Source organism: Amborella trichopoda, chromosome 9, assembly GCF_054954075.1.
Source record: "Amborella trichopoda isolate Santa Cruz 75 chromosome 9, AtrichopodaSantaCruz75HAP2 v2.0, whole genome shotgun sequence".
NCBI classification, from domain to species: domain Eukaryota; kingdom Viridiplantae; phylum Streptophyta; class Magnoliopsida; order Amborellales; family Amborellaceae; genus Amborella; species Amborella trichopoda.
In genome coordinates, this window is record NC_142344.1 from 28,902,167 (window position 1) to 28,926,632 (window position 24,466).

Genomic DNA, 24,466 nt, shown 5'->3' on the forward strand with positions numbered 1-24,466 from the left:
ATAAAAATAATGAAATTAATCAAAATGATAAATCTAATAATGATTGTCTTTTAATGATTTGAATATTGGATGAATTATCTAAATTAAAAGTGTGATTGGAATCTTGGGTCTTTCTTCTCATTACATAAAGTATGTAACATACATCTCAAAATGTATAATCTTGGAGGAAAATGAACAAGTTGGTATTGTTTTGTTTTGGAAAATTATTAGGTAAGCCGCCTAATTCATATGTTATCTTGGTTTCAAGGAATTTAGGATCCACAACAATTCCCAAGTCAGTGTAAACTTGGATTAGTCGTGCGGATCATTCATCCACAAGTGTTAGGATGCTGGATTTGTAATCTGCATTAGATTTGGATTGGTCTGAGTCGGTGATCCAAAAGAGACCAATAAATAAAAATAAAATAAAATTTAATCAAGATTTTAAGGGTGGTGATTTAGAAGGGACCTAATAAAACATTAACAAAGTTTAGAAAAAGACAAAAAGAAAAAAAGAAGAAGAAGAATGTATGCAATAGGAGTTTTAGTGGGGACTTAGCCTAGACCCATTACCATCCTAACCAGTGGTTTAAAAATCGCCGAGTCAGAACGGACTCGGGCGATTCAACATGGGAATCGGTCACCTCGTGTCGATTCTAGCTCAAAATAGGAAACTACTCATGTTTAGAAAGGAACCGGGCGAGTCGGGCGATTTTGCTATAGTAGACTTGCCGATTCCACCAAGTTTCTACGATGAATAATGAAAGTTGAATGATTTGAGCTCAATGATAAGACTTTGAAGCTTTTTGATTATTTATTTTAACAAACTCGAATCTTTGCAGCTTTCACAGAAAGAATTTATAGTCTTATTGATCATTAAAACCAAAACCACCATCGATTTGAAGCTACAAATTCACGGTTTTGTGAAGAACATAAACCATTTTGAAAAAAATCCGCCATTTCATCGATTGCAGACAAAATAGGGCATGATTTGAGATCAAATCAAATGGCTTTTGATTTCGATAGTATCATTGATAAGAAATTGTAGCCTATTTTTGGGTTTTTTTGGTCGATTACTGGTGGATTTGTGATTTGAACTCACGGTTTTTGAAGAACAGGTAAGGGATTTTTTTATCAAATCAGAGGTTTTTTTTTTTATCTTAATAGTATTATGCACAATATATTGTAGTCTATTTTTAGTTTTTGTTGTCGATTACTGGTGTATTTGTGATTTGAAGTTACGGTTTTTCAAGAACAGGTTAGGGTTTTCATTTTTTTGCTATTTCATCGATTGTAGACGAAATAGGACACACTTTTTTATCAAATCAGAGGATTTTTTTATCTTAATAGTATTATTCACAAGATGTTATAGCCTATTTTTGGGTTTTTTGTGTCGATTAATGGTGTATTTGTGATTTGAAGTCACAGTTTCTCAACAGGTTAAGGTTTTCATTTTTCCATCATTTCATTGATTGTAGGCTAAATAGGGCACGTTTTTTTACCAAATCAGATGATTTTTTATCTTAATAATACTATTCACAAGATATTGTAGCCTATTTTCAGGGTTTTTAGTCGATTAATGGTGTATTTTTGATTTGAAGTCCTAGTTTCTCAAGAATAGTATATGGTTTTTTTTTTCTTCCACAAAGCTAATGTTTTCAGTCGAATTAAGGCATTATTTTGAATGATTTCAGAGGGTTTTTTAAGATATAATGTTATTTAGATAATTGTTATTGTTATTTGTGTGATCAACAAAGTTTTGTTGGTCGAATTTTGAAAAAATCGTATTATTGGATTTAATTTTTAAAATAATTTAATGCAAATGCGTATTATAAAATTTTAGGTTCTTTGACTAATTAATTTCAAACAATTGTTGATTAAAATTGTGAATTAATCTCTGGTGCCCACTAATTTAGATGATTTTTTCTTAAATCAAGTAAATGAATTGTCACGCGAATTCAATCAATGGCACCAACGTGACTAAGATGAAAAACAACATCGTCTTTAGTGTAGTCCATACATGATTATATACTTCATGCATGATAATTCTATACTTCGTCTTTTGCGTGATGTAAATTTAATGGTTAACAGTAGTTTATACAAGAAAATAACTTCTCAATATTCATATATTGATGCAAAAAAATGAAAGTTATTAATGTAATACCTTTATTTTTTATTGAATTCTTAAAAACCAACATTTTCAATGATTTTTAATAATTTTTTTAATTTTTTTTAAAAATCGAATACGATCGATTTGACCATTTCTCAATCCGATTCACCGATCCAAATGGTTTTTTAGGAATATCCCATGGGGGTCCGACCCTTTTTTTAAAGCATGACCCTGACCGCCTTCTAAATCGGTGATTCATATTGGAAGACAGAGCGTACGCTCAAATCATGCGTGTCCGAAAGCGGTCCATGGCTCTTGCTCTCTCGGAAAATCATACGTATAAGAAAGCGGTCCGAGGCTCTCCCTCTCGTAAACGAACCGCGCTCTCTTTCTACCTTACCGCCTTTGCAGAACCAAACCCGTCGACCCCGTATGCCATGCTTCCATTTTAAGCCTCCTCCTCTAGACCTGGATTTCTCTGGCTTTCGCTTAAACCAGCCATGAATATTTTGGCTGCGCTTTATTTCTAATCAGTGTTTTCCGCCATGTTTGAGGGCCTGGTTCGCCAGCTTTTGGCTGGTTATGGTCTTGGTCGGTACTTCAAGGATATACAAAAGGAACTGCAGTTTAAGATTGAATTAGGGAAAGGTATACTGATCCTTTGTTGTGTTCTATGATTTCTATTTTTCAAATTGCTTCACTGTTGTTAACAACTGACATCGAAGAGTCAATTCTCAACAGACATCCAATTGGTGAATGTAGATCAGCGTGCTCCAATGAATGGCTAAATGTTTTTGATTTTGAAACTTGTATTGGAATTTTATGTATATGGTGTTTTTCTTAAGAATCAAGATGCTGGAGTTAGTGATTTCGCAAGGTGTGATTGTAATGGAGTCTTTAGGTTATTGTATTTACAATTGAGAAGTGGAATTTACCATGACAGAGAGGAAATGGATGGATGCTGTTCTATTTACTGATAAACTGTATTCCGTGGGGACTTATATTTACGAGACTGTGTGGGCAAACATTCATGTGATACTGTAATTGTTGATATGGTTTTGTTCTTTGTCCATTATGCAGGAAAAGCATCGCTAGACAATGTGGCCTTGATTCCCGAAGCATTTGACTATCTGCAGCTTCCTTTTTCTATAAAGGAAGGTAGGATCGTCACATAATAAATTGTTTTAGGGTTGCATCTTTTCTCTCTTATTTTGCTATTTATTTTAAAAAATTCCTTTTACCGCCGAGGTATGTATCGTGTGACTTTTATGACAGTCTGTCAATAAATGCTTGTGAGTCATTTGATCAGAAAGTTATGGGATGTTGTAGCTAACGTTCTGCAAATCAAAATTTATAAAATTTTGTAGAATTTTATGCTGACTTGGTTCTTGAGAGAGCTGTTTGTTAGTATAGATGGCACATGCATACCTATTTGAACTTTTTTTATGCATACCTATTTGAACTTTTGTACATGGCTCATGTCTTTTGTTTTATTTATTTATTTTTTGAAATATCATTAATGCTTGAAAGTTTTATTAATTTGAAATAAAGATAAAAAAAAAGGTCCTGACATCACCAAGGAGATTCCGAGGTAGTCGTTGGCTATGAATAGACTTGGGTTATGAGCTCATCAAGTTTCTTATTAGTGGGCATTTTGAGTGTATTTGTCTCCCAAACTATATATTCCTTGTAATATGTCACATTAGATGAATCTTGATTTGATCTCTTTTTGGTGTGTTTCATGGAAGTTTATGTACTTATGTGGATATCAAAGGTATATATGTCCTGCTCTTGTTCTTGAACCAAGTTTTGATTGTTTCCTCCTCACATTAAGTACCACAAAAGCACATTTCTTCTCGTATTTCTTATGATTTGTTAGCCCTTGTATGTAATAGTGGTATAAAATGGCTAATTTATGTTTTAAAGGCCTTTTTATTTTTTGGTTCTTGTTGGAACCTTATTGAGATGATGCATCGGTAGTTGTTAAGATCCATAAATTACATTATCATCTGGCATCATTTGGTTGGCAGTGTTGTGCACATGTCAAACATGTATGTGTCCTACCAAGATCCATTACATCGACGACAAGATTTGCACCATTGATGAATGGGCTTTTCTGCTTATATTTCTTGGATACGCCTAAATCTGGGATTCTTTTTGTTGCATCGCTGTTTAACATGTATGTGTCCTACCATGTTCCTTTACATCGATGACAAGATTTGGACCATTGATGAATGGACTTTTTCTGCTTATGTTTCTTGGATACACCTAAATTTGGTATTCTTTTTGTTGCATCGTTCTTTATTTGTGTTCTAATCTCAAAACAAGGCAATGGCAGGACGGATTGGGAACTTGAGCATTCAAATACCATGGAAGAAACTCGGTTGGGACCCTATCGTGATTGAGCTAAAAGATGTATTTTTATCTACCTGTCCACGTGATGATGCTGAGGTACTAAATTGATTCTGTAGTGTGAAAATTATGAATGCTTTGTTACAGTTAACAGTTTAAAACAATATAAAAATTATGAATGCTTTGTTTCTCTTGAAAAGCGTATGATTTAATTACATTTATGCACTGAAGCATCTTAGCTATAGATCTATTCTTTACTCATTGGTTATTTTGTCCACCAAATCCTTTATTCGGAACTTGTTAATTGTCATTTCTCTTTTCTTTATTTGTGTCATCGGTAGTATGCTCAAGATGCAGTTGAAAAAAGAGATATTGCTAGCAAGAGAGCTAAACTTGCTGCAGCGGAGTTGGCAAAGCTATCGAGACGTGTCTCTAGTGAGTTCTTTCAGTTTCCAAATGCTACATTGACAGTGATGATCAGAATTTATTACTATGTTCTAATTTTGAGAGTTTAGAAATGCCATTGATGGATGAAATGCAATGAAGTTCGTAAAGAATATTCTCTTTTCAATGGGTTGATAATGCCATTGTCATGTCATAAACTGTCTGTGCCGTTGCAGTTGGTCTATTGATTCTGTTACAAATGACCATCTATTTGTTTGGAAACAGATGAAAATACAATTTGAGAGCTCTGACTTTCGAAAATGATTTAGCTGTTAAACTATAGATTTTTGATGCAAATAAATTCAAGAGATGTACTCGTATTTTTTAATTTTCAAAATTTTATTATTATTATATTTTTATGGAGAGTTTTTAGCGGGTTGTGCTTATTTATTAATTTATTTATGCATGAGGTTTAATTTTGGGAATTGGAGAAATGAAAAGGGATTTTTATTTCATATTATGGGCATGCATTAGGTTCTAGTTTCTTTACGAGGGCATGCCACATTCCTACTTCCTATGGTGTTTTTGGAAGTCCTCAATGTGTCATATAGAGGCCCTATTTTTATGGATATTGTAGAGGATTTTTCCATAAGACTGGAAACGAGGATGGGGAAGTATGGAACTTTTCTTGAAGAGATAATCCTATAAAAGAGGAACGAGGGGGAGGGAAAATAGAGTTACATAGAGATAAAGCTGAATTCACATAAGGAGTCCTAGAATGCAGAGAGTTTAGTAGAGAGTAGAATATGTGTGCGTTTTAAGGAGTAGCTGCTGGGTCCGTAGAGCCGTGGATTGTTAGAAGCTCCTTGTGGTTAGGATCGTCGTTCGTGCAATCCTACGGCAAGGGAGCACGATCCTTGTCATAGGGGAGCACAATTCCATGAGGAAGGAGTCACAATCGTATGTTTTGAGGGATCGCGAATGACACATGGGTTGACAGTACCATTGGCCACAAACCTAAATCATTGCATATGAATTAATGCTGAATAGAGAAAACATCACATGCACTGCATCATACACTTGAGAATCGCTATTCAAATCCGTTGCCTTGAGAACGAGGATCACTATATATGGATCCTCGTTTCATTTAAGATCCCTAGCTGGAATCACTAGATTAAGGTTTTGGAGCGGGTTCGTGACCTGTATAAAATGCCAACAACTATGTTTTGGACATTTATTTGTTATTTATTTTTATTTTATCTTATTTAAAATGACTTGTATAAAAAGAATTTTCGGACGTCCTATAAAATGGAGAGCGGACTTTTTCAGGAGGGGACTTAAATGGCTATGGAGGGAAGGACAGTAGAGAATATGAAGTGGTAAATATGGGATATAGTTTTGGGAAAAGAAATGAGATAGATGAGGCTATTATAGATTTTGCTATGGCCTATGACCAGCAATAGCAAACATTTACTTTAAAAAACGGAATGAACATTTACAACGTATGAAAGTGGATCATATAAAAGCCAGATGGAATACTTTCTAGTTAAGAAGGTAGATTTTCCATCATGTAGAGACTGTAAGGTTATTCCAGGAGAGAGCTTGACTACGCAAAATAGGCTCATGGTTATGAATGTCTGCATAAAGAGATGGAAGAGGAGTGAAATCACTAAGTTTCAAAGAACTAGGTGGTGGAATTTTAAAAAGGTAAAAATAGACTTATTTAGTGATAAATTGGTAAAAGAAGGGAAATGAAACTCCAATACAAAGTTAATATTGTGCAGAATGAAATGGATGACTATGTTAAGAAAGTGACAAAATAAGTTTTAGGAGAATCTTGAGGGAAAAGAAATTCCGATGGGGAAACTTGGTGGTGTGATGAGGTTCAGAAAGCTATTAACAAAAAATGATCATGTTATAAAACTTGGCAGTGTAATAGAAATCATCAAAACTTAGACGAACATAAAAATGCTAAGAAAACACTAAGAATTAACAAGGCCAAATTTAAAGTTTATGGTAATCTACACAATAAATTAAAAACAAGATAAGGTGAAAAAGGTGTCTTCAAACTAGCAAAAGTTAGAGTGGAAATTTACGAAACTACAGATCTAGACCATATTAAATGCATTAAGAGTAAGGATCATAGGGTCTTGATGATGGATGACGAGATCAATAAAAGTTAGAGATTTTATTCTCGAAACTTGTCAAATGACGAACATAATGGGAAGGCAACGCTAGGAGGAAACTGGTTAATAAAAATTATGCACAAGTTTTTTAGAAAAATAGGTTGTAGGAAACTGGTCTTTTTCTTTTTTTTCCTTTTTCGATTGGTTATATAAATATATCTTATCTATTGTTTTTAGTCTTCTAAAAATTGGTTGCAACAAATTTCACGATTTTTAAATACTATGGTTTTATTCAAATTGATAATATTTTGAATATGTTCCTTTTTTCAAAGTTGTATTCTAACAAAAAGTTCCCTTTTTTTAATCTTTAAAGCACTATCATTGTTCCATTTTTTCCTTCACAGTTGCAAATCAAAATTTCCTTAAAAAATCATTTGTACGTTTTCGTCTTTCATAAATCATTTATTTCAAATTTTTATACTTCAATAAAAAATAATATTTCAAACAAGCTTACCATTTTTTTATCTTTTCACTTTGTAATTTATACTTGTTTGTGTACTCAATTATTATGAATGATTTTAATTTTTAATTACAATTTTTAAATTATTGTTAATAATGGGGTGACTACAAAAAAAGCAAACTAGCCTTTTTTTTTTTTTAATTTTTTTTATCTAATTTATATTTAGCTTGTGTTGTATTTTAGGTGGCGGAGTATGGTGTATTAGGGAAAATATTATTGTTTATTTTATGGAGTTCGTGATGTGGTGCTAGTGTGGTACTTGTGGTGGCTACAACATCACGGTGGTGATAGTGTGGTGGACGTGGTGGGAGTAGTGGGATGATGGTGGCCATCTTGATGGTCTGAAGTAATGTTTTAAAAAATTGGTGATTTGGATCAGAACCGGCTGATTTGGATCGGGAATTGGTCAGGCCAATCTGAATCTTGCTAAATATCGGGAACCGATCGGTTCATCCCATGAATAACTGGTTCCTGATGGAATTGACTTGTTCTACTAGGAACTGGCCAGATTCCAAAAAGCGTTTGTTTTTTTTTATAATTTTATATTTTCTTTTTTGAAAATTGTATTTTATAAGATACCATTGTGAGAAGTGGCCTTGCAAAGAGGTGTTTTTTTATGTTAGTCTTTATTTTTTGTTTCTTACTCATATCGTATGATATTCTAAACTTTATGAGAATTGGGTCCACCAGTTTAAAGAGAAGTGGTCCCACAAGCTTTTGCTACATTCCTGTCCCTTGATGCTCTTCTATAAAAGAGAAGTGGTCCCACAAGCTTGGGATCTTCCTTTTAAGTAGTCGAAAAGAAAATGGGTTCAGTCCTATATACTGTGAAACGGGTTGTTGAGTTTCTTTGAGTTTTATAAGAGAGAAATGCACGAAAATGGGTTGTTGAGTTCCTTTGAGTTTTATAAGAGAGAAAATTAAATTAAAGCATCACCCTCTTCCAGTGACGTTTTGTACAAGAGAGAGAGAGGGAGAGCGAGAGAGATATGAGCATAGCAAGTGCAATATTGCTAAACGATCATCAAATTTACTAGTTTTTTTTTTTTAAAATCTTATAATATAGAATTTTTTTATTATTATATCAACTATCTACCATGTTAATATATCATGTTTTCTCTTAAGATGGATCATTTAGATATCAAAATGAATGTAATGTAATATTATAATTATTCATTAATAATACAAATCTTGTAATTTATTAATCAATTTATCTATATTCTAAATTACATAATGTGTTATTTTTAATACAAATGTAAATAAGAATTTTTTATATTAGAAGTTATTATATAACTAAATTTAAATTTAGCTAAATAATTATAACCTTACAAGTCTAATTTTATAATATTATAGTGTTATGTTATATTTGCATATGAGATTTGAAATATTCAATATTTGAAAATAATATAGATGCAAGAATATAAAGGAAATCACGTTTCAATGAAATTTTTAAATGAAGGTTAACTTAAATGGACTAACTTTTAAAATTAGTAAGGTGTAAGAACTGTGCCGTCTTTCCTTTTGGTATTAGATTGTATTTAAATGATTGTATGCTCCATTTTGGGCCATGTATTCATGTCCATGATGATTGTATGCTCCTTTTCTCCACTGATGTGAATATAATGGTCAATAGACATCTTGACAAACAACATTTCAATAGTCGTGTATTTTTGCAAAATAATTGAAGCACATAAGACACCGCCATCAATTTTTTGAAAACTAAAAAAACAATATTTTTAGGGATTTTTAGTATTTTTTGGATTTTTTTTAAAGCTGGATTCGGCCTATCTAATCGATTCTCCTATTCGGACTGCCAATCCATCGATTTGACCTGGTTTTTTGGATGGATGATCCAGGTCATCGATCATCATCATCAGAGCTTTTTCCTAACTAATTGGGGTAGACTACACAAGTCCTGGTCTGCTGTTATGCTCTACCAAGGGCCATAACCTCAGTGAGGCCATAAGTCCCCATATATTTTTTATTACTTCAAACCATATCCTTTTGGGCTTACCCTTGTCCTTTTTGAGCCTTCCACTTGAATCGACTCGTACCTCTTAAAAGGTGCTGTACTGGTTTTGCGTTGTATATTGCCAGCCCACCTAAGTCTACTTTCTCTCATCTTATCCTATTGGCGCCACACCTTAGGTCTCCCAATATATCTAGGTCTTGGGTCCATTTTGTAAAACATTGGTTTGAAGATAGTTATGGTGTTGCTTATCTCTCTTACACATGTTAAGCTCTTGTGTGCGGATTCTTGAGATTTGGATGCATGTGTGCTTGCATGTGTATGCGTGCAGTCATGAGGATACATATCCACTCATATTGGCATAAATACACATAATTCGCAATATCTAGTATATATTAAACGAGAAGGAGACTCATGTTATTCTATGACACGTGTCCCTCTCCTTATTTTCTCCCTTTCTAAAAAATGGTTCAATTGTTGTCTCTCTTTCCAACAGTTTCAAAGCCAAAGGTTCCCACCTCCTTAAACTAAATATCTACATAACTGTTTGCCTCTCTCATTTCTTTCTTCCCTCTTACTCATCCCTCTCTCCTTAAATCTCTTTAAATCTCTCTTTCTTTATCCCTCCTTAAGTCTCTCTCCTCTCCTCCTTTCACTCCCTCTCTCCCTCTCCCTCTCCACACTCTCTCTCTCTCTCTCTCTTTCTTTTACTATATATTAAGCGAGAAGGAGACCCGTGTTACTTTTATGACACATGTCCCTTTCTCTATTTTCTCTCTTTCTAAAAATCGGTTCAACTGTTGTCTTTTTTTTCAAAAGTTCCAAAGCCAAAGGTTCCCACCTCCTTAATCTCTTCAACAATGTCTTTCCTTAAACTAAAGGGAAAGGTTTGTATGCTTCCCCTACAGCATAGAAGTTCTATCCTCTCCCTACCATCCAGTCGTCCAATTTTGATCAAGAGAGCCACTCACCGTTTGATCTTGGATCCGACGTCTCTAAGTATTTTATTTTTAGTTTTTTTTATACAAATTGTATGAATATGGAATGTGGTACGTGCCATCTTCTCATTGGGGCGCACCTATAAAAAATATTAAAAATAATTTTTTGATAAAATATAATGACCAAAATACCCCTTGAAACTTTCAGGGGTATTTTTGTCATTTTATTTTATTGAAAATATTTTTTTTATATTTTTCGCTAGTATGAGTTTAATAGAGGAATAGACGTCCAAAATTTGGTGTCAAAATCGTTTATAGAAAAAATTAAAAATAAAATAGTGTAGAGACGTGACATTGTGATTGGCCCAATCTTAGCCCTCCATTCAGAATGAACGGTTGGATAAGGGGGAGGATAGAACTTCTATGCTGTAGGGGAAGCATAGAAAGTTTGCCCTAAACTAAATATCTACGTAACTTCTTTCCTCTCTCATTTCTTTGTCCCCTCTCACTCATCCCTCTCTCCTTAAATCTCTTTCAATCTCACCTTAAATATTTCTTTCTTTATTTCTCCATAAATCTTTCTCCCTCTCTTCCTTTCACTCCCTATCTTCCTCTCCCTCTCCACGTACTATCTCTCTATCTTTTTGTCCCAAATTTTTCGAAGGATATCTCTCCCCATTTCCTTCTAAAGTCTCTCTCTCTCTCTGTATTTTCTATTTTACTTTGTCTTATTCTAATTTTGACATTTTTTTTACCCGATCGTGATTTACAGCCAATATACCATATCATAGATCTCTGGATGCTGTCAATTTTAAACATCATTTTAAAATGTTTGGTAACAAAATAAGATTCTTTTATTTGTTGTAGTTTGGTACTATATTTTTTTGTGTCGTTTTTCATTTAATCTAATTATATTTTGCTTATTAAATTTATAAATTTATTTATTGTATGATTAGAAATAAAGAATATCATTTGGATTGAGTAATTGTGGTTGAGTAATTTAAATAATGATAATAGTGTTTTCTAATTGTTGTGTTTATTTTCATGACTATAGTGTTGTGTACAATTATGATTATGTATTTTAAGTCGATTAGTAGAATATTAATTTGACAATAACAATTAATTATAAAAGTATAAGGAGACTTGCATAAATTAATGTATCAACATCGGTCATTAGTAATAACGAAATATAAATAATTAATATATACCTTATCATTAATATAAGGAATTGATAAACATAATATATTATTATGAAAACTTATATTCATACTAATTAACATGATTATAGATATTAATATTCATAAATTTAAAATTCTTGAAACTTTATAATATTTACTATTTACTTAAAAATTTAGTATTATTGTATAATTATTTATTATAATTTCATTAGTGGATATAATGATACTTACATTGCATTATCAATAAATTGTAATTACCTAAATTTAGTGATAATAAATAATTTTTTTATAATTTTTATGTATTTTATATCAATTAATAATATTTGTCAATAATAATTAACACAATGATTAATCATTTGGATTATACTAATTATAATTCATAACTGTTATAATATTCATAACAAAAATAACTATAACTATTATTAAAAATATCAGGAGTATTAATTGCAACATTCTACTAAATATTATACTTATTACACAAATAATTATAGATTGTAACTATATATTATTAGCAATTGATTTTCTTATTTTTGGGGATACTTTTGGTCGACATAAAAATGTGCTCATTATGTGTACATGAATAATAATAATTATACTTTGATAACTATAAAAATAAAATAATTCATTTAGTGAAACGATATTGAATATAGTTTGATACTTTGATTAGTCATTAATTCAACAATTATGTTATACTATTAGAATTTTAACTAAATAATATTAATCTATTATTTGGGGTTCTTCATATTAATCTGTTGTAATAACATATGAATAATTATATTTTGTAAATTCATTTTTATAAGTAATAAATATTACTTATAATTCAATTAATAATCATAATAATAAAAAACCCTTTATATGTTAATTTGATATATTAAAATTTTATGTATTATTTAACTTAACACATAAATTATTTATTTATTTCACTAAATTTATGTCTATTCAGTCAAATAGTGTTTCAATCACTGTTGTTTGTTAATGTCTCTTTCGCTTACTCCTTATATGTGTGAGAAACTATTACTTTTATTTTATTGTAGAATATACCTTAATTTTTATTTCATTTTATGTTTTTATTTAGATTTTGTAAATTTATGTTCCTTACAAAATATCATTAAAAAATATTACATACATAACATTTTAATAACACCTGCAACATAGGTGCATGGTATTAGTAGTGTTATATATGACATAGTTCATATTAGTGTTTGGAAACTAGTTTGTTTGGGCTCAGACTCTCCCAAGTTGCTTGGGTCTAGTAAGGTTCTAGGTCTCGGTGAAAAGCCTCATGAACTGGTTGAGTCTCACTATTTCCTCGAGGCTACTTCATTAGTTTTTCATAGTCTCAATCAAGTCCTATATTGATTCGGGGCTGAGTTGGACCGCTTGACTCAGACTCAAGTGCTGTACTGTTCCAAGCCCTATTATGTGTTTCAATTTCCAGTTCATGTTATATTAACTTAGATTAACAAATACATAGGATTATAATCTTCCAAAAAAAAAACAAAAAAGCACAGAATTCTATGATGCATCGCAAATTATGTATATTCTACTATTAAGTGAGTGATTGTGGTGATGGGCTTTATTTTTGCTTCATTTGGTCTAGATGTGGGGTTATATATTATTTTTGTAGTTCCTATCTTATTTTGAAAGCAATGGTGAGGATTTCCTTCATATTTTTATGGAATTAGTTGTAGAAATATGGAAAAAGAGGGTTAAATAAACATAGGAAGAAATACTTTTTTTAAAAGATCAATATACTGCTATCTCGTAGTGAGAATGTTTTCTGTCATACGTATTTAATTACCCATAAAATATCTTATATACCTTTCATTTGATAAGTTCATTTGATAGAGTTAGGTTCTTTTTTATTTTCATTGTGTGAAATGCATAGGCTGCATACTAGTATCATATATAATACATGTGAAATGGTAGAAGTAAGTTGCACTTAAATGGCACACTTTTTTTTTTTTTTTTGAAACTATTTAAATTGCACACTGTTGTAAACTGCTGCTTTAACTCTATGTTTTTGACTTGTTTTTTATTTTTTAGAATGTTTTTGACTTTTTTCTTTCTTGCTTTCCAGATAATCAAGTGGGGCAATCTTTTCTTTCATACCTTTCTGCTAAGGTGAGGGACTGCTGTCTAGTTTTTTTGAATGTCATGATTGTGAGGTTTTCATATTGGTTGTGTCACGTGTGTGATATGTAATATGTAACATAGGTGAACATTTGAATATCATTCGGAATAGAACTATTTCGTAGTTAATATTAGTCATCACTAGTCCTTCCCAGAGTTGTGTATTTAAGTTTTGAGAAGTCAATTATGTAGTAAAAAATTGTGCTAAGGGCCATGAGAAGAGGATGATGCCAGTTATGACTTTCCGGTTCATAACTATCAGTAGATATGTGAATCATCATGGGGTAGCCAAGTTCTTGGATTGTTATTTCTAGAGGGTGATGCCCACAGTCTTTTCCTCTGTGGTGAAGTTTGAGGTCTTGCATTCATTGTGATTATATGCATAGTCAATACTGATGAACTTCATGCCATTACGACATCTGTTAACAACATAAGCCTTTGGACTGCAATTTTATTGGCCTCAAAGTTTTTTGTTATGAAGGTTTTTATATACAAGTTCTAAAGAAAAATTGTCCTTTTGCACAATGAATGCAGTTGATTTTAGCTTTTTATTTTGAGTTTGTTCAATGAAGTGGTGGATGTTTAGGTTAAGACGGGTGACTTAGTCTCGGGGAAGTCTTGATGCCTTATCATATACTTGTATAATCAGGAATGAAATCTTCACTTTTTCTAAATTAAATCATCATTTGTCATGAAACTGAATTGTTAAATTATCAACAATGAAGAGATATTTACATTAAGCTAACCCCAATTGGTTGGGAAAAGGCTTTGATGATGATGATAGAGAAGATATTACTTTAAGGAAAAAGTTTATATAAGGTGTCAACCTTATACTGTACAAGTAAGGTGCACTTGAAAAACCCACTAGAGAAGGTTGTTCCTATGTTGGAAAACCCTCGAATCGATTATCTTGACCTCGATATTCATAGAAAAAAAAAAAAAGGGATTTCTAGTCCTAAAAGTAGTTCATCTTCTAACACATTATCTAGACCGTCCATTTTTGAGATTTTCAAGTGTTTATAGATTTGCTTGATCGTCACCATTATTTCTGGAACATTAAATTTCATAATTTGGGGCAACAATAGATTTCCATATCATCACAAGGCTTTGCCGCACCGAAACTGCATTTTCGGTATGGTTTTGAGGTGCACCTTACGTCAATAGTATAAAGTTGACACCATATAGATGCCTCACCCTTACTTTAATAGACTCTTTTTCCATGACCCTATTGGACCATGGTGGTTCTGTTTATAATCAAAGGACGCTTTGCTGATACTGGCTAGTTTATGTCTGGCCTCTGGTCAAACTAGGCTGGATTAGCCATTCCACATCCGATTCTGCCAATGAATCTATGTATCATGTGCTTTGGTTTGCATCAATGGTTGGGATAGTGATTTGCATTTATAGGGTTTCATTCGAGATGCCTGTATATGATATATGGTCGGATGATATTAGTTGAGTGTTTTGTCCTGTTTAGTAGAGATCATGTTGAGTAGTGTTTTGGAGATCTGGTTGAGAAGTGTTATATGCTTGATTCCTTTTTGAAGGATGTTTTATTCTAACTCTTGATACTCATTCTTTACTTTTTTCAGATATTTTTTAGTGAAATTCTCTCTGATTTGTATTACATTCTTTCTGCAGATTCTTGATAATATCCAAGTGACCATCTACAATTTCCATGTCATCTATGATAACAAAGAGAAGGATTTAATGGTATGATCCAACCCAATCTATATGCCTTCTTTCCAATGGAAGTTTCCAGCTTACGATTTTTTTTATTAATTAAGTAGTTGTGTTGCTTTTGCTATTTCTTTGATCATGGATCTACTATATTCTTCTGTCCATGCTATTAATGTTGAGGAAGTTCTTTTGTACATTTTTCCATTATCAAAATCTAATGGATAAATAGTTTCAGGTTTGCAGCAATGTTTTGTTAAAGGACAATTGCTTGGGATCCTATAAATGTCCACGTAGGTTGCTTTTGTTGTATGCATGTATGGGTCTGTGTGTGCATGTTAAAGTCGATATAAATACTTTTATCTATCCTATAGCCTGTTGATATTTTTTGTTTGTTGCTTTTATGAGCCAGATATCCCTCTTGAATAAGCCTAGTATGTGTATAAATTTTGTTGTATACGAGGATGCAGATAGAAGGGGAGGCATACACATGTTTTGAAAGAAGATAAATGAGATAAGCGAAAGCAGTTACAATAAAAAAGAAAGACGCATGGATATAATGAAGCATAGCCATGAAATTAAGTAGAGGAGTCGCTTAATGAGAAGAGTAGGCATCAAAATAGTGAAGAAAACAATTTAATGGAAGATGGTGCGAGATTCCTCATTAGCTAACTCACTTTTCACCCCACTTTTTCTATTTCGAGAATGACAGAAAGAAATGTCCTTCTCTAATCCTTATGCTCCATGGAGACCTAGATTCTTGCTGAGCCATTCTAATGGCATCAATGAAGTTATACTCAATGAGGAAATTGGCTTTAGTAGAAACAAAGTATTCTCTCAAGACGTTCAACCATTGTTCAAAAAAACGGACCGCCCAGTGCGTAGGTGGTTCAGAAGGTTTGGACGCATCGCACAGGCCTAGGCGGCCAAACTGGGCGGTGGTCCATGGGTGGCCGCCTAGGCGGTACGGAACCCGCTTAGGCGCTTAGGGCCTACTCCCCTCCTAGAGGCGGAAAAGTGTTTTTTTTTTTTTCACTTTTTTCAAGACATAAAAGTTTAGAAAGATGGGTTTTAAGTTCATTTGAAACTTAAACCCACAAGAAACCCTTTTAGAGAGAAAGAAACCTCCAAAAAACTACATTTCATTGGATCGAATCGTCTAAGTGTTTATCAAAGTTTGGAGTTTGAGTAACCAAAGTAAGTGCCTTTTTTAGATTGCCTGTTTTATTTTGAGATGTCTTCTTCAGGAGTTAGTCGGAATGGAGATATAGGTTGGAAATATGGATACAACCCGAATTCAAATGACAAAAATTGCGTTAGATACAATTTTTGTAAAAAAGATACAAGAGGCATAAACCTGTTTAAGAAACATCTTACCGGTATTAAGGGGGATGTTGCCCCTTGTAAAAATGTTCCTGAAGATATCAGAGATGAGATTAAACAATTTATAAGTTATGTAAGGCAAAAACAAGAACAAAATCCTTGTCATAGATCTATTTCTGCTATTCGCAGAAAATGTGATCCTGGTTGGAAGTATGGGTACAACCCAAAACCAAATGATAAAAATTGTATAAGGTATAATTTTTGTGAAAAAGATATCAATGGGGGTATTAGCCGATTCAAAAAACACCTTGTTGGTGTTAGAGGTAATGTTGCTTCTTATACAAAGGTTTCTGAAGCAGTTTGGGATGAGGTTAGACATCTTCTGAATTTTGAAGAACCAGAAAAGGACGAAAATAAGCCCTGTTCTATGGAAGCATCTTCTCCAGGTTCTAGACGGAGTGGTGATCTGAGTTGGAAGTATGGTTATAACGCAAATCCAAGTGATAAAAATTGTATTAAATGTAATTATTGTGGAAATGATACTAATGGGGGGCATTCACCGGTTTAAAAAACGTCTTGCCGGTATTAAGGGGGATGGTGCCCCTTGTAAAAGTGTTCTTGAGGCTACCAAGGAAGAAATTATACAATATTTGAGTTCAGAGAAGCACAAAGAAAAGGGTAGAGCAGCCAAGACTCCTAGGGCCTCATTTGCACAGACTAGTAAGAGGAAGATAGAAGAAGAGGAGGAGGAAGAGGTAGATTCAAAAGAAACAGAGAAAGACGAGCCTTATATTGAAGGGAGATGACTCTGATGATGATGGCCTCGACTTTGATGCATATGATGAGGATTGCCCTATTGATATTCCTTCTGATGATGATGATGATGATGATGACGATGACTGAAGACTCTTGCCTCTTGGTGCTGAGTGTTAAGTGTTGAGTCTGTTGACTGTTGTGTTGAGTCATGAGTGTTGACTTTTGTTATACTATATATTTTCTAAATTTCTGTTGTGTTGAGTGTTGACTTTTATATCCTACCTACACTTGTATGGTTTTACAGTTTACTGTTTTAACAATATGGATTGTCAAAATTCTCTTCTCAACGTCGATCTTTTTTTTTTTCAACTAGTAATATGGTATTATATTGGTAATTTGGTATAGTTTTTACTTATTTTCAAATTTCAACTGGTAGTCGCCCAGGTTCTGGGCTCCCGCCTAGGCGCTGGGCGGCCTGGACCCCCCAGGTCGCCTAGAACCCGCTTAACACTTATGATACACTGCGTTCAACAGAGAGATTTATCCAGGGACGAGGTCATCCCTAAATGGGCTAGAGAAAAATTCTCTAGACCATAGTTACCTAAAGCGATTCGGAAACTGAATCAATTTAAAAATTGAAAGCTTGTAATCATCGTCTGCTGGAAGATTCCTATTTTCGAAATCAGTGTCCATAGAACAGGAATCGTGGGGGACGAGATTCTTATTTTTCGGAATTGAGATTCAACCAAAATAGAATCGAGATCCTTAGATGGAATTGAGATTCCTAGCTCTGTGGAATCTAGTTTCCGACCTAGTTGGAATCAACCAATATTGAATCGGGGATTTTTTCATTTATGGAACAAGATTTCGACATCTTTGGAATCAAAAGGGAGTTGCGAGGGAAACTATACATGTATAAATGCTATCCATTGACTGAACAAATGTACGTTTACATTGTTTCTAACATCTTGGGGTTGCAATCTCTCTATTGGATCGATACGATGCATATGTAAAGAATTAATAAGAACGTGGACAACCACTTTGGTTTCTATTGGTTATTTCATGGAAAAAATGATGACCACACATTGTAGCTTGAGATTGAATGTTCAGCTCGAGTTTGAATGTTCAGCTCGAGTAGTTTGATGCTTTGAAAAATTCTAATCATCTCCTATAAGAAAAAAGCAAAAAAAAAAAAATAGGGGGAAGTGGTAGAAGTCTGGTAAATGTGGAAACCAGTTTCAAGAATGTGGAAGCGATATTTACCAATTGTGGAATCGAGAATCAGTAAATATTGGAAATGAGATTCTAAAAGTGTTGGACTCGAGATTCCTAAAATAAGGAATCAAGTTCTAAACTACATGGAAATAAGTTCCGTGAAGATTCCAAGTTGGAACCGCCGAATTAGGGTTCCGAGTTGGTATCACGACTTTCGATGAGAGATTAGGGTAACTAATGCTTTAGACGTTCCCCGAGGAGTCCCTAAAAATAACTAGCTATCTTGGAGGGACATAAGTTCACCAAGGATGCCATTGAACTTGAGCTTAACTTCTAGAGAAGGTGTCCAATGGATTGTAGTCCCCATAACTTTGTCTTCTGGAAATATTTTTGAACTTCAGTCTTTGATGACTACATTGATTGTTTGACACAATTATTGTGATCTCCCAAGGAGGTGGTGGCTCCATCTCCAGAAGGTCGATCTTGCGCTTCGGGACAAGGGATCTCAGTCCAAGCATTTTTTGATTGTAGCGAACTCTATCCACAAAATTGGGGATCTAGATCCCGGATAAATGGGATCTAGGTCCTTCTTATCCAAATCATGGGTCCACATTTAATTGGAACCGAGCCTCCACAAACTTGGAACTGAGCTTCTTCTACATTGGGAACGAGGTTCATTGACACACTTGGAGATCGTTTACAATAGTTGTGTGGATCAATACATATTTTAGTTGTTGTGCATGGCAATTTTTTTATTTAAACTATGAGCTTTAGACAATTTGCCATAGATTCCCTACTTGGGGAGTTGCTTTCTTTTTATGACCTACGATTTATGTAAAGGTTTGGATTTCTTATATATTTTACATTTACAGTTTACACACCTTTGTGAGTCATGATTTGTTACTGATTTCAAAGAAAGACGACAAGAGAGGGTAGGGAGAGAGAAGGAAGAAGAGGAAAGAAGATAGTAAGAATAAGTGAGTTGCGGTATTATAAACGAGGAAAGAGGTCACTATTGATAGGCTTACCTTCCTTCAAGATAATTCACTAGGTCTTGTTCATCTCTTATTTTTGTAGTTTGGGGGGGGGGGGGGGGGGGGGGGGGGGGGGTGTGGGGCAGAGAGAGAATAATGTACCCATCAACGAATTTGGAGAGAATAGGATAGTGCGCAAAACTTTCCTATGTGTGTATATCTGTGTGTGTGTGTGTGTGAGAGAGAGATTCTTCACCACTGGGGAGGGGGGGGGGAGAGAGGTTGCTAGCATTGTGAATGCAAAGCAGTGATGCTCATTGGCCCCCACTTTTTGAGAGGCAGCACAAAGAGAGTCAGGGTATAAAAGATTTAATTCTAAATTTCTAATATTGACAATATAAAGGAGGAATGGGGAGAGAGTGGGAAATGGAGATCTTTGCCTTTCCATCGACAATGTCAACCAATGGCATCTAAGTGAAAGGACCCAAAGGAGGGAAAACAAGGTCAAGGACACTGGGATTTGAATCCTTGTATTGGAAATTGTTCCCGAACTAGATTACCCTAGTTAAGTGATCTTCTAGGCCTTGATTCTAAGATTCACGGACCCCTATCCCATATACTTTATTGTTCGATCCTGGGCAAATTTAAATTACGCTCCCTACATGTTGGGATCTTGATCCCCTTACCACAAGATATACGGATCTCGATCCCTCAGCTATGGATATTCGAGCATCGCTTTATCCCGATCTCCCTTTATCGTTACGGGATCGGCCCTCGCTCCAATCTTAGTAACGATGGTTGACACCATAAGACTCCTTTAAGACAACGCTCCATGACATGGTGCGATGCTGTGAATGATCGCACACTATTTACATACTTATTATCAACATACAAAGATCTTCTGCTTGATCTCTTTCCCCCATAATATTTTGAAATAAAAATATGAAAGTTTTTTTTTTGAGAAAGTTAACCTTTAATTAGTAGATAAAGAGAGTGCAACGAATCACAAAGTATAGGCTATCCACCGGGCAGAAGCTCTATGTACAAAAAGCCTTTCTGGAAAGGGGGGTGAGAAAGTTGAATAAAAAAGATGGCTTTCTAAAAGTTACAATGACATAGTAGCAAAGCAATCAACAAAAAGAAGCCGATCCAAAACATTGATCCTATAAACCATCCCAAAAATTAAGTTTTCATTTATCACAGATAGGCTTCAACCAGGAACCAGATCAAAAAGCATCATCCAACTCTTACCAAGAGGATTGGAAAATTCCAAAGTGCCTATGAGGGGCAGTGAGTCAGTATACATGCATCATGCTCTTAAAGGAACTGAATTTTATACGTCCACATGTATCTATGTCTATATGGCTGATTTTTTCCTTTATGTATTGCCTATAATGGGTGCTAGTTTTGTTCTTCTATATCATTATAAGGCATTCTTATCTCATTATATAGTGATGATAAATGATAATAGTAGTTTGCATTTCCTAATCCCTATAGTTTGTTTTACACTTGCAGCTAATTTTTTGCATCCACACCGAAATTTTCCCTTGTGTCAAATGTGTATGACTATGTATCATGTCATGGTACCATGTGTAAGGGGCATGATTGGCATTATCGCTTTATAGTTTCTTCTTTTTTTTTGAGAGTATTCACCTTTTTTGTTGACTAAGTAATGATATCCCTGGATATGAAGGACATTTATTGTAATTGTACACACCTTGACATCCCACAATGTAATAGTTTATCACATATGGCAAAGCCAACCCCAACACATAATAATTAGGGATTCACGCCAAAGGCACCTCCAACACATAAGAATTAGGGATTCACGCCACTCTCTCTTGCTCTTCTCATCTTAGTCTCTTTCTTCTTAGTTACAAAATATCAAACTTACAAGGTATTAGATCAGGCATCACCCTTTGACATTCTATGTAATCCATAACCACATAGACACTCCCTTACCCTCCGTAATCTGAAATCCTAATCTCATTCTCGGTTCCTCCAATTTGTTGCTCGAAATCACAAGATTTCTCTCTCAAACCCTAATCTCATTCTTAGCTTCTTTAATCTTAAACCTCAATCTAATGCTTGATTCCTTTGATCTGGCTTGAAATTTTAATCTCTCTCTCTGCCCCCTCCCCCCCCCAAAATCTGAAATCGATCCGCAAAAACCGAAATCCCTCTTTCTTTAAACCTTAATATCTCTCTTTCTTTTAGCCTCAAATCAGCCACTGTATTCACAATAACCCAGATCTCTCTTTACCTCTCTCTTATGAGCACCAAGTTGAACTCATCCAATGTCATAATCTGGAAGGCCTTATCAAACCCTGCATTCGTGGCTCATGACTTATGGGGCATGTAGATGGATATTCTAAATTTCCTTCCAAAACTTGTCACTAAGGAAGAGATTAGCGACAAATGGGAAGACAGTGAATGTTCTTTCCACCGACACGACTTTGGAAGAATGGGTTGCTAATGACCATCCACTCGTTAGATGGGTCAACCTAATTTTGTTGGAAGACATCCTAGTATGACTTATTGGAATGGTCACTGCTGTAGAACTATCGAAGGCAATTTATGACATTTTTTCGCTAGAATATGAGGCAGTGTGATGCACTTGAAGCATGCATGCATGAAAAAATGGCAGGAATGGAATATTTCAACAAAAGTTCTACAGCGATAAACTTACTATGATGCAAGAGTCAGCAAGTGACAAGGACAAAGGATACTATACACTTGTTTGCGGGAAGAATATGGGATTTTGGTCACTTCGATTATCATCGAGCCTCCCTTTTCATCCTTTTCAAAATTGCGCCTCCTTGCTACTTCAAGACCCTTCTTCAACATCAAACGTGCACCTAAAGCTGTGCAGAACCATCCGTCCGTCTTATAATGGAGGAAGTGGAGGCCGGGGATGTGGCCATGGCGATAGGTGCCGTGAAGAGGAAGTTGAGGTCATTTCTTTCCTCCTAACCAAGAGACGATGATCCACAATGTTCTCTTATCAAACCCAACAAAATCCCATGACCCACAGTTTCTTTATCGGGGCTCATGATTGGCTTGTCAAAGTTGGATAATAAAACAATGAAACTATGATCTTGGAATGTGGATTATAGTCCTCCCCTTTAGGAACAAGTCTAGTATTTGTCACTACAGTGCAAAAGGGGCTCTCTCGATGGACATGTACACGTGTCCCTCTAAAGGGCTGCTTCCCATGCGGTTGTCATGTGTACATGCCGTGCGTAAGTATGTTGAGGCTTTGGCCCTTGCGCTTACAGGCCTACAACTGCACAAAGGAGACCATATAGCTCTCCTGGCCTACAAACATGATCCTTGGGCATCTCTCCGACCTCAACAAGGGATGTCCCACTACAAACCCTTCTCAGTAGTGCCACATGCCCATGGCCTTTTGACACGACTAGGGCCATAAATGGCCCAACCCTTAGTCACTCAACGCACACACTTCCATTGAAGTGCATAATCCACTATAAATATCATTTTTACAAGTTTTCTAGGCCTTTAAAGGCCACAAAACCCAACAAATGCTTAGAATTACTATCTGAGACATTGTAGCCATTAGTCAATAAATTATATATATAATCTGATCCTCTCATTGTCCATGTGTCAAACTTCATTTGTTTTCGGTGCTCGTCAAGTGGGTCCATAGTTGTTGGAAATGCCTGAGATTCCAAATCTGCCTTATAAACCTTTCCTTTTAGTTTCATTGGTATATGTAGTGATCACATAGAACTCCAGATGCACATCTCCACTTCGCCCACCCTGCTCTAATTCTATATGCGTCATCTTCCTCAATCTCTCCATGCCTTTATTAGGAGTTTTTGCTCTCTGTACATGTGTTTTGAAAAAAGAAAAGGAAAATACTTTCCTAAGATGTCGCCACATGGGATTGTTGCCACATCGGTGTAGGCTACAACTATTGAGAAACAAACGCAGTTTTAAAATGTTATTGGGCTGATATTTAGGAATTTTGTCCTAGAGGAAGTAGTTTTGGGTAAATGTTTATTTAGGGTTTGAGCTCTAGATAAAGGTCTTCTACGTTTGAATGAGGATGCTTCGCGTTCATGAGTTAAGTTCAAATATGCATTTAATGGCTGATACAAAGGTAGAATAACTTGATGAGGTTTATTTTGGGCGTGATACTGAGAGAAGCAGATATAAAGATCATTCTTAGAGGAGGTAATGACCGCAGTTTCTATGGGGTTCAGTTATGGTTTGTGTTTGAGCTGCAAAAGTAAAAATTATGCAAAAAAAATCATTTTTTGTTTTCTTTAGTGGACTGAGGCAGAGGTTTACCATGTGTTGTCTAGGACTGCTTTGAACTGTAGAGATAAACCTAGTCACTTAAAAATAATTTTCTATTTTCTTTTTGTGGAAATTTTTTTCATTGTGTTGAAATTCTTTTTTTGGATTTAATATCTATCTTTTAAAAATTTCATTATATTATGTAGTTTATTTATTAACTTCCTGTCTATCTTGGATATTGAGTTTGAGGTGGTTTTATATAGTTTCTATAATAAATTCCTGTCCATGTTGGATATTGAGGTTGAGGCGTTTGACACAAATACTTTTAATGGTGCCTATGAACAATACCTGTAGCTCGCAGCTCGGCTAGTTGAAAAGTCAAATTCATTTGGCTGAAAAGTGGGCATGCACATGCCTGAATGTGTCCTTAATTTAATTCCTTTTTCCTTTCATATGCCTCACATTTGGTGTTTCAAGAAGGCTTCATTTTTTGTTTTTTTAATTTCTATGGTTCACTATTCTCATAAAGTTTATACTTGTATGGAAATTGATTCACTCTCTACATATGT

The 24,466-nt window shown here is 34.5% G+C and overlaps 1 protein-coding gene across 10 annotated transcripts in view; it reads left to right on the forward strand.

The window, feature by feature from the left end:
* The first annotated feature begins 2,338 nt into the window (after window positions 1-2,338).
* Window positions 2,339-24,466, forward strand: part of LOC18430385 (vacuolar protein sorting-associated protein, putative (DUF1162)) — a 144,811-nt gene continuing 122,683 nt past the window's right edge. For 8 of the 10 annotated variants that reach the window (XR_016040549.1, XM_020664999.2, XM_020665003.2 and 5 more), the window contains exons 1-6: window positions 2,339-2,737; window positions 3,170-3,247; window positions 4,428-4,540; window positions 4,783-4,876; window positions 13,637-13,680; window positions 15,331-15,402. Coding sequence is in view for 8 of the 10 variants with exons in the window: in XM_020664999.2 (XP_020520658.2) it covers window positions 2,635-2,737; window positions 3,170-3,247; window positions 4,428-4,540; window positions 4,783-4,876; window positions 13,637-13,680; window positions 15,331-15,402 (504 nt within the window). In the remaining 2 variants the exon portion in view is untranslated. Of the gene's footprint in view, window positions 2,738-3,169; window positions 3,248-4,417; window positions 4,541-4,782; window positions 4,877-13,636; window positions 13,681-15,330; window positions 15,403-24,466 lie in introns of all 10 variants that reach the window. The other 2 variants (XM_020665002.2, XM_020665004.2) reach the window with 2 other exon arrangements.